The 15,581-nt window shown below is 41.6% G+C and overlaps 1 protein-coding gene across 4 annotated transcripts in view; it reads left to right on the top strand.

Moving 5' to 3' along the window:
- The window catches only part of mob2a (MOB kinase activator 2a), a 73,252-nt gene that overhangs the window by 40,571 nt on the left and 17,100 nt on the right, over nt 1-15,581 (top strand). Inside the window, exon 1 of one of the 4 annotated variants that reach the window (XM_023273535.3) lies at nt 14,579-14,808. The exons of the other annotated variants lie outside the window; for them this stretch is intronic. Within the exon in view, the coding sequence (XP_023129303.1) occupies nt 14,735-14,808 (74 nt within the window). The 5' untranslated portion in view covers nt 14,579-14,734. Of the gene's footprint in view, nt 1-14,578; nt 14,809-15,581 lie in introns of those variants that run through there. 4 annotated transcript variants of the gene reach the window in all.

Consider the following 15,581-nt stretch of genomic DNA (forward strand, 5'->3'; position numbering starts at 1 on the left):
ATTATAACAGAAAGAAGGTAGCACAGTAAGTGCATAACACATTGCATGTTTAATATGTGCTGATCAGACAAATATTACATGTCTGCGTGTGGCAGCAGGTGCCTCGTAGGCATGGAAAAACTTCTTACAGCTGCGTTGTGGCCCAATTGGCAAGTGGATAATGGCTTCATTCTGTTAGGCTCAGTTTGTAGGTTGGTCAGGTGGCAGGAAAAGGGTTAGACAGAATTCACTACCCAAACAACGAGTCCGGAGGCTTCGTACAGACTGTAAAAAGCAGTGGGGAAATTGGTTGTAGGAGCTGTTGCAGCAGCCCATGGCTTCTCCTCTCAGCCTCTGGGAACAAGAGGCCCATTTGAAGGGAGACGGGAAGTGCCTGGGCGCCTCACTTCCTGTTTATCAAGTTTGTCCCGGGCAAGGGTGAGAGGGAGGGGTGGTCTGGCACAGCTTAATTGAATGGAGAAGATGGTGGTGAGTAGGTAAGACTCCCTTATTTGCCTTCTGTCTCAACCTAAAGCGCACTCTCTCTCTCTCTCTCTCTCTCACACTCACACACACACACACACACACACACAGGACTGCATAGTTGTGTAATTGCCTCTGTGCTGCAGTGCCTTTGGAAGCTATGCCCCCTCATTTGTTTCAGTTATCTACCATCTGACATGGCGCTGTTACCAAGGATAGACTGAAGAGGAAGATGATTTTTTTAAAAAGGCAGGAAACGTAAGTAGCCTCCAGAAATGCAGCTTTATTAAGTCCAGATTGCCATAGTTCACACCTTTTAAAGCACAGCTGGATCTCACTTATGTCACGTGTCGCACACAAACATTGAGCTCCCTCCTTGTGAGGCTATATTTAATCAGAGCAGAGAAACTCTGGCTCTGGAGCCAGCAGAGATGCTGCAGAGTGCTGACTCCAGCATGTTCTGAGGCCGTGTTCATAACATTTATTACGTTCACTTAGAGAACTCGAAGGCTGTGAGCCAAACAAGGATAAACATTGAATGAAATACCCATTTGTAGCCCTTGTTTGAAGTCTTAGTGGGAGTTTTTACCATTGCTGAAGTCTTTTGTGTTGCAGACAGATGTGCTTGCTGCACTAGTGGCCCTCCCTTCCCCCCAGCTGGGAGAGATGATGTCACTGCATAAGCTCATCTGCCCAGGTGGGAGTCAGATACTCCTCTACTTCCAGCCAATCAGAGGCTTGTTTACACCTGAAACCCCTGACACACAGACACTTAAACTTGCACATACACAACTTCATAGCGTTAAGAGCCGCTGATCTCATCCGCTCATAAAAGGATCAGATTATATTGGTCTCACTGCAGCTCATCCTTTAGCGTAGGGCTCTGTTGAGGGCGATGTGAACATCAGCGATGAAGCGAGGGGGCACACGTCCCTGCTCTGGCTGCTCCAAGGACATCTATTGATTTGACCTCTCTTGTGTCTCCGTTCTATCCATCTCTTTTATTTTCCCATTCTTACGCCAGCAGCAGCTGCCTCCGCCCACTTCCTTCCCTTGCTCGCTGACGTACCATCTGTGGACGCCGGTCGTGCTTTTTGTTTTGCCGCCATATGTGTTGGCTAGGATGTTTTTGAGAAAGGAGCAGGAAAAGTCAGCCTTTCTGTAAACCTAACAACTGTTTTCCTTCTGTCAGTGTTTGTAAGATTGTATACATATGTGATTGTGCGTCTTTTGTCTCCCAGCAGTCTCACACTGGGCTTACTGTAATATTTCCCCCGTGCCAGTCTCTGACAAAGGACGGGGCTTCGCTGTGGTTTCACTGTCATCTCAGCAATGCGTTGCTTTGTCCAGGAATTTCCATAGCGTTTGCTGCTTTCCTCTTTGTCTCCAAGCTTCCCCCCCACCCTCTCCAGTCTGCCTGTTCCTCTCCTCTGCTGTGGTTGCCACACAGAAACACGTGACTCCATCACCACGTTGCACCAAACAACACCTCTCTGCCTTTGCCAAACATGCACATACTCTGTGTTTTTCCTCCTGATTAGCCTCCAGAGACTGATATTTACCGACATCGTCACATGATCATCTGTCGAATCTAATTACTGGAAAATAAGTCCTCGGGTGGAGCACATCCTTCAAAAAATGAGATGGTGTCACTGTGGGCTTGACGCTGCTTATGTTTTTGTGCCGCTGTTTGGTGTCCGTGTTGTTGTTGTTATGGGTGGATGTCCATGAGAGGCGGTGCTGGTGGTTAAAACATGCCAGCCTTCCTTTCAAGTGTCTTCCTTCGAGAAATCCGACTTCCTCTCTGGGCAGGAGAGCTGTTGCACAAACACAGACTTGCATTAACTTGGTCTGTACACCTCTAAGCCGATTACAGGTTAAAATGCACACAGAGGCGCACACACCACAAGTTCCTACAGGGAGAACTGACACGCTCATATCTCACCAGCTTGGTTTTTGGGTTTGTTTATCATTTTGGCCTCTATGCTTCTCCTCACCTCTTTGCAAGCTCCTGGGTGTGACCACTTCCTCCGCCTTCATCACTCCCAGAGTTAATCAAACTCACACAATGGTCCAGAGTTTCCTCTGCTATCAGATGGTGCAGAGATCTCGTCTAGTCATCAGGGAGGTGGATTTTGTTTTCTTTCTCATTTTGCTTGTCTTCTCTGGATTTTGGGGGTAAACTAACACACTGAGGAAGTTTTTATTTTTGGTGTTTACGCACATTACTGCGTCATCACTGTTTCAACAGAGCAGAATGTGCTCCAAAAGAAGACATCAGATGATATAGTGTATTTTTGGTTCTAATTTTTAGTCAAAGCACCTCTTGAACTGTGGCGCTCACTTCACAGCACTAATGAATTTTTTAAAAAAGCACCACTCAGAGGTAGTGTGTGTGGACAGAGAGGCACTGTCTGTACTGTTCTCTGAAAATGTCCTTGTTCGCCTTGTCTGACCGTGCGGCTGTTGAGATAAGCGGAGCGGCAGATGTGTGTCGGCTGATTTAAAGCCAACCACAGTCTCAGGGGCTGCTGTGACAAGTCGAGCGATGCTCTTCAGTGATAACAGCTACTGTAGAAAACAGACTCGATCTGATGGATACATAATGTTCTCACACTCACATCTGTGGAGAACAGTGTTAGAATCGGACAGTGCAGTGACACGAGTGTTTTCTCAGAAGCCCACGCCATTCACCGAACTGAAGGTTCAAAGGAAATCTGACAATGGAAGAAGGCGACACTGGATACAAGGGGCAAATGTGAACTTTCATCGGAAAATTATTTAGAATATATTACAAAATTGGTTTCAATACACAAAATAATATATAGTTTTGAAAAAAAAATTGCATTTGTAATAAAATTGAAAAAATCTTTCAAATCTTTTTTGGCTCAATATATAATTGAGGGACTTTTGAAGTCCAAGGGATATATCCTGCATACATTTTTATTAAAAGTAAAAACAAACTAATGTTTTTTATGTTCGTTATGATCATGTCTTTGCAAATTCCATAATTATTTATTATGGAAACAATCACTTATTAATAAAAAATGACTGGCTATCACTAAAATGCCAACTATGTTACAAAAAGTTTCGCAATTACATATTGACCTGTCCAGAATGACTTGAAAATGATCCATAATTACAGAAAATTAGTCCAGAATGAAATGAAATTTGTCCTAAATGACTTGAAAATTATGACAAAGGCACAAAAGTGATCCAAAATGATGAGAAATGATCCAAGCTGACCTAAAACTTGTTGAAAATGACAAGAAAATTGTCCAAAATGATTCAAAAATTGTCGGGGTCAATATTTAATTGAGGGACTTTTGAAGTCCATGGGATATATCTTGCGTACATTTTTATTAAAAGTTAAAAAAAATAAATAAAATGTCCGTTATGATCATGTCTTTACAAATTCCAGAATTATGGAATTTGACTGGATATCACTAAAATATCAACTAAATAACCCTCCGAATCTAATAACAACCACCTTCTAATTAGCTAAACAATAAAAATGCTGATTTTAGGCCCAAAAACAGCAAAAATGTCAGCTGATACCTGTCAACTATGTTACAAAAAGTCCCACAATTATATATCGACCCATTTATCAAGTCTTACAAATTTATTGTTTATTTTAAAATAATGGAACATTTTGTTGACCATATATTGAACACATTGCTATGAGAGAGCAGCAGTCTATGAGCCTTATGAGCAGCAAAAAAGCACAGATCTGTTTATCTTGTTTGCTGTTTGTCAGAAGCCCCAGTTGAGCAGGATTAGGCCAGGTCAGCTAGTTCCATGTTCTCAGGGTTAAAGAGCAGCAGGGCATCGGTCGGGGTGAAATAACAAATCAAGCACCAACATGCCAGACAGTCTGATGGATTTGAACTCGGTGTCTGCTGAAACTGAGATCTTTCCTCTGGGAAAAGGGTCCCCTAAACCTCTGCTTTCATCTCTCATGTCTGTTTGTTGTTGTTTTTATCACATGGGGCCGAGGGAATGCAGAGTTATGCAATATACCTAGAAATGGACTAGAAGCAGACTAATGTAATTTGGCGTGTGCTCTTCAGGCAGCGTGTCGATCTTTATCAGCTGTTTAAGTCGTTATAATTTGTTCTGAGTAGTATTGGCCTCGGGTGTCACACAGTCATACCTGTCTTTATGTGACTCAGATTTTAAGCATTTTTCACATGCTGTCTTGTATATTTTTATGCACCTCGTTAGAGTCAGTTATGTACAATATGTCGCTGCTGTCTTACTCTGTGATGAACCGGCTGTTTGACATCAGTCATTCATTCTCTGCCATCTTACAGTTTACCTCGAGAGCACCAGTGAAATTTTTACGATAAAGAAACATTCTGCGCATCTTAGTCTGTGTGTGGTGTGAATATGTTCTCCACATTCCTCTCTAAAGGAAATCTGTGAACTCTAAACTCCCTCACTTAGGAGTTAATGAGCTGGATCAGAGCAGGCATGCACAGAAAGCCACCCAAACTGTGCTCGAACCCCACACCCTCCTCTTTATCTCTGCATCATTTGCTTTTAAGAGTCGCTCACAGTTCCTGCATTGCTGTGTGTGCTTCATTTTTTTGTTTCATCTCCCCACGCCCATTAGCAGATTTTGCATCTGTCGCCTGTTTTGCAGAGTCTGATTTTTGAAGGTCCGTGCTGGCACTGCCCTCTGGTTTTGTTGTTTTATTTTTCTTCTTGAGACGGTGAAAAGAGAGCTCTGTTCGCCCTGAAGCCCAGCGGTCTACGCCGTCGCACTCCACCCCGCACACATACATCCTGTGCAAACATGGGCGCTACCCCAAACCTTTTCCCGCCACCTCCTCTTTCCATGATGGTCTTTCTTCTCCATCCAACCCCCTCCACCTTATTCTCTACCACTTCCACACTGTAATACGCATACACCTTGCAGACAGACACACACAGACTGCCTCTTGTGCTCCTGAGCAAGCAGTAGCTTACGTCTGACCACAGCTCTCCCCTTTTTCACCTCTTCTTTACGTCACAAACGCCCCTTTTCTTGCCTCCTAACCTCACCTGCACAAAAATTGCCCCATTACTCCTTGTGTCTTTTTCACACCCCGTCCTCTCTTATGTTCATCTTACTCAACCACACCGCCAGTAGTGGAAAATAACTCATAAAGTTTTACGGTCTTCAAAGGATGCTGGCATCTAAAGCGTCAGCACAGTCCCGGTTCGGTTTCAAGTGTCACAAAAAGCACACAGAACACACACATCTGTACATCCACACCCTTATTATAAAACCTGGAATGGAAAACTCTAGCTGTGAGGTTGTGTAAGTTTCAATGTCTTCACTGAGAGACCTTTTCCCAGGGTGTGAAAGCTTCTCTGAGCTTTCCTCACGCTCACATGCAAAAGAAAAGAAAAATCTACACTCGTCTCTAAACTCCTCTCCAGCGTCAGGTTGTTTGTCTCAAATAATTTTGTGTTTGATTTAACCCTCCTGTTGTCCTCATTTACAGGCACCAAAAAATATTGTTTCCTTGTCTGAAAAATATCCAAAAATTCTGCAAAAAAATTCCCCAAATTTCTAAAAATTTGCAAAACCTTCAGGAAGAAAATTCCAATAATTCCGTAAAAGTTTCCCTTAAAAGTTTTATTTTAAAAAATACTCCAAATTTGGCAAGAAAATTCTTGTAAATATTTTCAAAAAATTAGTAAAAGTCTTCCAAAAAAATCCTAAAAATATCTAAAGTGATTACATATATATCAGCCAAACTTCTAATATTTTCTTTAAGGACATTCACCAAAAAAATCAACCAAAATCCAGCGAAATTCGCTGGATTTTGGTTGATTATTTTGGTGAATGTTCTTAAGGAACATTTTTAACATTTCTTTTTCTCCACCAAAAAGTGTTCAAAAGTTTCTCAAAAATGTTGAAAATGTTGACATCAGAAGTATTATTCCACATTTTCAAACTTTAAAACGGGTCAATTTTGACCTGCAGGACAACACAAGGGTTAACTTACTTGATGTGACAATTCTCTGCACTGCTACATTTTGTGCCAGCAGATGGCAGTGTTGATCCCACACACAAGTCATATCTGTGTTTGTATAAAACAAGGAATGTTTCTTTCACATGATCTGGGCACGAATGCCAAACCACTGGAGCTCTAATCTGCAGGTAATGTTTTGATTCAGTTCAGAAATGTTCAGAATTTTATCTGCAGTTGGGAATGTTTAGTTTACGTGTGTCCAAGTGTCAGTGCCGAGGTTATCATGCTCTTCTCAGGAAATGAGAGGTTTACTAGAGTTCTGGGAAGATGCGTTGCCCTCGGGAAGCTTTTCTGTTTCCCCCAGCGATATGAAGGCAGTGCATTAGGAACACACCTATCCTAACAGAATGTGCCAGTAACCGCTCGTATATATTCAGAGCTGTGAGTTTGTACACTTAGTGACAGTTACAAGCTGTACTCACATCCTCTTCAGTCCTCTTGTTGCCTGATTGATGGGTTCACGGTGCGCCCTCTTCAGCTCACTGTCTTTGTGATTAATCTCATGACACTGATGGAGTGACCTTGCTATAGACTTGTGATCATTAACGGGGCAAAGCTTCATTACTCTTTCCCTTTTTACCTGCGTTTCTGAAGACACAGTCACTGTCTGACTTGGCTATGAAGTCCAGTGCATGTCACAGGTCATTCTACAGGTGTGCTACTCCACCTGTCTGTCCTGCACCCCGACTAATAATCCCCGACCTTTTCCCAATCAGTGTTATATAATTGTCGACCTTGCGTTTGAGCCTCGGGCCACACCGATACATACGTGTGTGCTTGCACGCTTACACTTGACAGGCAGCTGTTTGACTGCCCAAATGGTAAAATATGGGATGGATAGAGACTCTCCCTTGTTTTGGAATGTAGGGAGGAGGAACGCACCGGGCGGCCAGGGCATGCTGTGACAACCTCCCACACCGATCCAAAGTCTTTCACTCCTCTCATCTCACGCCGAGTTCTGTTTAAACTTTCATTCACCCTCCTTCTTTCTCTTCTGTGTTGCTCTCTTCACCCGTCTCACTTAGCCAATCCTTAACGACCCCCTTATTCTCACTTCCTACCGCCTCGACTTTCTCCTTCTCCCGTTTCATCCATATCTCCGCTTCATGTTCAATTCTGGCTCATTCGTGCTGACATGATCCATGTAGTATCCATGGTGATGGTGGTTTATGAACGTTTGGACGCGAGTCTGGTATTTCTCATCTCCTGTCTTCTTCTTCCTGAAGCCCTCTCGTTGTTAAGCAGTAAAACAGTCAGAACATGGCCTCCTGTCTTTCAACTCGTCGACTCTGTCTTCTTTGCAGACTTGCTAATATAATCCCCTCGGTGCTGTTAGGTTTGCAGAGGCAGTCAGATGTTTCAAATACGAACATTTCTTAACTAACCTGATTTCTAATTGGATAAAGAATGCAGTGGCAGTTATGCAGACGGGTATTTTCCCTTGATGCCATTGCTGCATTTAAATGGAGCATGACATTGATCGCTAATATGTGCACGGCTGCCTCCCAAACAAGAAAGGCTGAGTCAAACCAAAGTGAGAGCTATATTTATTAGATCTCATGCTCTTGATATCTTTTAGTTCACTCCTCGTGTAGCTCTCACTCTTCTTCTCTCCTATTGTTATCCAGACTGTGTGCAGAGAGCGATGGCATGTCTTTGCATGCAGCCCTTCCCCTACAGGAATGCAGAGCAAAGGAGAGATGAAGCAAAGTAGAGGGAGAGCGCACAGGCAAACGGAGAAATGCAATAAAGTTGGAGAGGGTCAAAGAGAAACGGGTGGGCAAAAACTAGTTGGAGTCGGACCGAAGGGCTTGATACTGAAGCTTAATGCACAGTGTATGTTCCTGGATCGGTCTGTAGACAGTAGGTGTTTTATAGAGGGGGTAAAGGTTCATGAAATCTCTGTACACTCCCACAGAGTCTATAGACTCCCACTACTTTGGCAAGTTTAAAGCTGTCTGTTCTGGCCCAGGGTTTTGTTTGCACGTGCTCTGACATACTCTGTACGGATGCTTGTTTCAGGCCACTCATGCTCAGTGTTTCTGCGGTGCTCACTCCATTTATCTGCACAGTTTTCCAGAAGTCAAATGCAGAGAGAATTGAATTGGTTCTGACATTGACTGCATGGCCTTTTCTAGGAACAGATCTTTCCTTTTTGTCCTCTAGGAGAAAAACATGGTATCAGATGATGTGTTTTCGTTATATTTATATTTTTGTAGCTTTTGCAGCAAACACTGAACTCTATTGTTTTATCTAGGAGTTTGCAGGGCAGGTCGCTGGGTTCAGTGTGCAGAGTGTCTCCTGGCCCTGCTGACCTTTATCCGGGCCTATAGAAAACCCCCTGGCACTAAAGACCTTCAGTCTGCTCTGTTTTCACTGGCTAAGACCTTACTTAAACACACTGCACACTCCCACACACCCAGAACGCAATGCCAACAGATCTTATAGAGCAACTTGGAACTGCTCAGATTTTTATTCCTTCATTTTGGTTTCAACACGGTTGGGCGCCCGACACGTCGGTCATTTTGATCCCAGCTATGATTGACTGGAGGTTCGCTCTGGCAGGGCCGGTGACTGGGCTGTTGCCAGGCCCCAAGGCGCATCTGCTATGGTTGTGACTCATCTACCACTGGCCTGGAATCAGTGTTTTCTTTGTCTCAAATAGGTGGAATGTCCGCTGACTTTCAGACCCAACCTGTTGAGCCAGCTATCCCCCTCTCAGTAGTGAAGAGACTGTCCAACATGCTTTGTCCAAAATGACCCTCTATTCCAGGGGTGTCAAACATGCGGCCCACGGGCCAAAACTGGCCCGCCAGAGAGTTCAATCTGGCCCTCAAAGTGTAAAAATTATAGAGAAGACATTAACTGCAGATTGTAAATTTGTAAAACTATAAATTTAAATAATTTCTAGACCATGATTCTAGACCAAGTTGTTTTAATCATAAAATAAAATCCTAGATGGTTCATTTTGTGTCTCATTTTTGTAATATTTTGTCTTGTCTTTGTTGTTTTTGTCTTTTTTGTCACACTTTTGTCGTTTGTCTCATGTTTTTTTCATTTTGTTTTGCTTTATTCATTGTTTTGTGTATCATTTTTGTCATTTTGTGTTTTCTGTCAAAGTGCCATTTGTCTCATTTTTTTGTCGCTTTGACTGTTTTGTCTAACTGTCTCTTTTTTGTTTTGTGTCGTTTGTCTCTTTTTTTGTCATTTTGTGTCTCATTTTTGTCATTTTTTTGTCTCGCTTGTGTTTTTTGTCTATTTTTTGTTGACACAGGCATAACATTGTTGAAATTGAACTTAAGTTTCTTCAGAAATTTCAGGTTGTTCATGATGTTTTGTAAAGAGATAGTTCCTTAAATGTGAACATTTTCAGAATGTACTTTTTTGCACTAAAACAAAGGAAAAATTTGTTGGTGTTATTATGTATAGGCTATTATGCTGTGATTTTACTGGTCCGTCCCACTGGAGATCAAACTGGACTGAATTTGGCCCCTGAACTAAAATGAGTTTCACACCCCTGCTCTACTGAGTAGCTTTTGATATTTTAAAGTGAATTTTGCCATAGTTTAACTACCCAAGGTCATTTTCTAATGGTAGTAAATTGCTAAAACGCGCTGCAGCTTATAAGATTTATTCTGACATAGCACCACCTCCTTCCTCCTTTCCTGTGCATTATGACGTCAAGACCATAATGATTTGAATTTCTCACATTTTTCCTCTATCACAGTCTTTATTTTCCTTGTGTTATCTGTTAGTCTTATCAGTTGCTGCTATAACTGTCATGCTTATTGTTATGTCTTTCCTCGTCAGATTGTCTTAACACGTGCTTCTATCACAAGGCCAGTGATGTCACAGTGTTTCCATAAACTGCTCTTACTTTGTCAGCTCGCCTCCTATTCTTATCATTATTACCAAGGGGGCTGCATTCGATAACGTTGGCATACTTGAAACGGCTTCTTGGTACTGATAAGTCAACATCTGGAATGCGTTTTATGTGAAACTGCTTCTTACATAAGGCTTGGCGAATGCCTTCCCCACAAACAAATGAATATGTAATCAGAGGAAGGCAATTTTAACTTGTATATTTACCACTTAGTCATTACAACCCACATCCTTTTTCAGAAGCACTCCCAGCGAAAGGCCCGGTATTGTGCCAGTAATCTGCTCTTTCCAGCAACATCTGGTTTGTTGAGAGCTGGCAGCACATGAGTGATGCCATGTCTTGTCTGCGTAGACGAAGAGAAGGTGACTGTGACGTTAGCAGAAGGAGAAAGAGTAAACTTCTGTCTGCCAGACAATGGAATGTGTCCGTTGGTTTCCATCTACGTCAGACGTTGTGTAAGAAGTGTCCAGCTTATGCAGCTCAAAGGCATCTTCTGTCTCTGCACCTGCTCGCATAACAGGACCAACTGCAGTACAGGTGTGACTGCATACTGCCTGTTCACTGAGAGAAAAGGGCATTTTGTGCAACACTAACGCTGCAGTGATTGTAGACACCCTGACCAGTCCTCAGGGATCTTGAATGGATGTTTTCTATTTTCAGTGACCGCACAGTTCCAATAGTTAGAAGCAAATTAATGGAAAGTTCCTTGAGCATTTCCATTACTGCTCGACAGTGTTTTCTCATGATTACATATAACAGCTTTTGCAGCTACAATGCACTGTAATAGAATGCATGACTCTTTGTATAAAGTATTTAGACCAGGGGTGTCAAACTCATTTTAGTTCAGGTTCCACATTCAGCCCAATCTGATCTCAAGTGGGCCGGACCAATAAAATCACAGCTTAAAGAACCTGTAAACTGCAACTTCCTTTGTTTTAGTGCAAAAAAGAACATTCTGAAAATACTCACATTTAAGGAATTATCTTTTTACAAAACATCATGAACAACCTGAAATTTCTGAAGAAAATTAAGTTCAGTTTCAACCACATTATGCCTCAGTTTATCATTTACACATTACAACTTCCAGATCAGAGTGTCTATAAAGGCACAAAACATTTAGTCACAGCTATCTATATAGTATTTTACTTTATGATCTAAACCAGTCATACAAAAAAGACAAAAACAACACAAATATATTACAAAAATGCGACCAACGACACAAACAAAACAAAAAAGAGACAAAAAATAGACAAAAAAGTTACAAAGCAAAAAAAAGACAACACAAGCGAGACAAAAAAATGAGACAAACCGTCAAAACAATACACAAAGCAACAAATAAAGCAAAACACAAAATGACAAAAATGAGACAAAAAACACAAGTGAGACATAAAGGAAACATGAAACAACAAAAACAAAAGACAAAAACAAGACAAAATATTACAAAAATGAGACACATCATGGCAAAATCAAGAAACAAAATGTCACAAAATGAGACAAACGACACAAGACAAAACAAAAAAGTGATAAAAACGTGACAAAAAAGTTACAAAGCAACAAAGAACTGAGACAAATGACACAAGCCAGAAACAGAACGACAAAAAAAGACAGACAACACAAGCATTTTACAAGTTTACAATTTGCAGTTAATGTCTTCTGTCTTTTTACACTTTAATGAGTCATACCACGGGCCGCATGTTTGTCACCCCTGATCTAGACTGTCCTGTATACTCATCTTTGATCCTAGTGCCTGTATGATATCAGAATATACACAATAAGATTAGTTTTTAGTAAGGGATCTAATCATAATCGTTCCTATAAGTTTTTTGTCAGTTTTGGAACCATTAATAAGCCACATGATTTTGACTTTTGTTAATTGAGCTTTCTGACGGAGCAACTGCAACCCTTACCAAAAAAAGCCAAAAACCCTCCACACTTCTGGTTATTAGTTCTTGCAGCTCAGTGTCCTGCATGTTGAAACAGTGACTGATTAAGCCGCTCACTTATTTGTGCATACCCACACATAGTCACACACACATATGGCATGTTGCCCCTCCCCTCCCTGTCTTTGCACTGTTTTCTGTGTTCTTTATGTGCCAGACCAGGCAGGCTGATGCTATAATTAGCACCAGGGGAAGAGTCTGTGCCCTGTTCTGGTCTCTGGGCCCTCGCTGCAGGGAGCACAGCGTCTCCACCCACCAAACTGCTGTCCGGTGTACCACCCCCCAGATGTGGCCTGCAGGAAGACAGCCGGTCATACAGGATGCCTCCGTCTCTTTGATTCTTTCAAATGGTTTCTCTGGATCCTATAGGGGCTCTGAAACAAAAACAAGCGGTGCCTCAGAGGGTCCGACGGTCCGCATTAAACATGCTGCTCTGGCATTTCTGCAGACACCACACGCACCTTTGCACACACAAATTATACATTCTCGTACGTACACACGGTCCTCACACGCAACGCCCTCACAGCGTCTTTTATCTTGCCCCCTCCTAGATGCAAGCCGTGCACATAGCTCCACAGATTCCATAGATTAGTGTCTTTGTGTGCGTCCATGCTATAGCTGACAGTCGGTCCAGTGCTTGTCAAATCTGCAATATTGGAGTTTTGTCTGAAGATACGGAAAGAAAAAACAGACTTGTTGCAGAAAAGGGGAGACAATGGAGGGGAGAGGCAACAACAACAAACCAAGAAAGGGAGGAGAAATGTGTGAAGAAGACAGAATAAGAGGGGAAGTCTGTCGAGAGGCAATAATTAAAGGGAAGAACAGTGAGGGAATGATAGTTTGGTAACACCAGTTGTAATCTTCTCATGAGTGGAATGACTTCCAATTGACAGCGTTCATTTCCTCTCGTTCATGTTGCACTTTAAATGTTGTTGGCTCAGCTCCTTGTTGACAATTTAATTAGAATTTATATCATACTCATGCTTCAAATCAAGTAAATGAAAAGTCTCAAATTGTTGTTCCAAACAATTCCCCTCAGACAAAAGCCCGGCTCCACAAAAATGCAAAGAAGCCTCTGTGTGGATGTTTAACAGATCCACCTTCGGCTCTCAAACAGGCTTTGTTTGATTCCCCATCGCTGGTTTCTCTGTGTTTTACAGTCGTGTACTAACATGCCTGACTGCTGCCAGCCTCTCATAACTGGACTCCAGGTGAAGCAGGAGGAATGTTGCCCTGCAGTCCTGACAGGCATGACACTAGTTCTTAGCGACAAAGGTGACACACTAGGTGGCTGTTGATAAGATCTGCTTTATTCATCCCAGGCCCAAGAAATTATTTTGCCAGAGTAGAATAAACAGTAAACAGAGATTAGTAGTAAAATAGAAATAGCAAAGAATACAAATACAAATGTAAGTTTCTAAAAGTGTTTGTGTGAAGTGTCTAGAAAAAATAAGAATTAAAATAAATAAGAAAAATAAAATAAGATAACACAAGTACAAGATGTAAGCTGTATACTAATAAATAAGTAGAAAGATGAACTGAAGAGTAAGCAGATATATTGCACTTGAACATTGATAATACAGATTGTGAGTCTACGAGGAAAGAGTCCGATGATGTGCATGGAAAAGTTTGTTGATTATGTAGTAGGAAGCTTGCAGTAAAGTGGTCGAAACTCACTTTAGTTTTGCTTGTTGTTGCAAGAAATATGCACGCCTGATTTGTTGGGGTTTTTTTTGGAGGGTTTTTGAAAGCTATTTTATCTAGAAAACCGCTTGGAGAAGATTCCTGTCTGTCATGTTTCACAATCCTCATTAGCAGAATAGTTTAATAATACATAAATGCAACTGGGTTGATCCAGAAAACTTATTTCTGTATGTGTTTGTGACAGCAATCAAGCAACTAATGTGAGATTACAGCTGCATTTATGCAATAATTTCTAAATTGATATCATGAGTTCTTTTGTTGTTGTTCTTCTTACTGGGTTGGTCATGTTTGTGTAACCCTGTTATATTACAGCAGGCTTATAAAATGTAGCTACACCTTTTTTTATTTCATTGTGGTTGACAGTTAATAGCTGGCCACCTGTTGTTACATTGTAACTGCGCTTCAGGAGAGAGGAAAAAAAAGGACGAACCACGTCCACATGGGCAGACTTTGACGTCGAGTGGACCCCGCCCACACACCCCTTCCCCCTCTTCTGATTGGACGACAGCCACAGAGGAGGCGGGCTCTCAGTAAAGTCAGCTCACAAAGTTTTTCTCTCTCCTGTACAGTGAGTCTCAGTTTCACGCAGGTCAAACCATAGCGTTGCTCCTCGCTTCTCCATCTGAACACACAGAAGTGGGGAGACGTCCAGATAGCTTTTTTTATTCATGTTTTAAGCTATCGGAGATTATTGCTCCTTTTCTGGAGATAAGACGGACATGCACTCGCAGAGAAACTCCAAAAACGGACTAAGTTGCAAAATGGTGCTTCAGGCAGTCGGAAAAGTGCTAAGGTAAAGCTAATTTAAGCTTGTCAAATGTGGTTTTAAAGTTTGAATTCTGTCAATGACCTTTTTACTTTTACTTTCGTATATGTCGACTATTACTATTCAAAACCCTCGTCGAGTGCACGTTTCTAATTTTCCGACGTCGTATTTCATCTTTAGCAACGTGTTCAGAGCAGAAAAACGACGTTCTCGGTTTTTTTAAATTTAAAACTACAAAACAATATGTTATCTCGTGTTTAAGTCTGCCTCTATGGCTGTCTCTTCAGTGCAGTAATTACACATGTATGGGGACCTTCTGATTCCGGGGTCAGAGCAAATTACCAGCCGCTGGTGATTGGGGGGGAGACATTCCTCTTCCTGCAGCTCCTATTAACAAGACCCAACAAGAGCAAGAGAAATGTGACACTGTCTCCTCATCTACTCTCATTTATTATTCAGCACCAGTAAGGTTTTAAATTGGACAACTTAAAGAGGGAATTATTCTAAATCACAGAGCATTTATAATTGCAAAATTCATCCAAAAAGAAGAAAAAAAAGTGCCTTTAATTCTAATTCTAACCTGTTTCACATCATCCACATGTTAACTGAAAGTACCATTTAAAGCATCCCATTATCTATTTGTGTTTCCTCTACTTAGAAAGAATTCTGACCTATATTTTATGTGTAAATGGTGCTGTGAAAATGTAAGTTTTTCGCTTTCATCTGAAGGTCATAATGTGACGGAGCATTACTTGAAGAATGCATGACCCTAATAGGAGGGTTAACGGTGTGTTTGTGTG

This window comes from Amphiprion ocellaris, chromosome 3 (genome assembly GCF_022539595.1).
Source record: "Amphiprion ocellaris isolate individual 3 ecotype Okinawa chromosome 3, ASM2253959v1, whole genome shotgun sequence".
Lineage (NCBI taxonomy): Eukaryota > Metazoa > Chordata > Actinopteri > Pomacentridae > Amphiprion > Amphiprion ocellaris.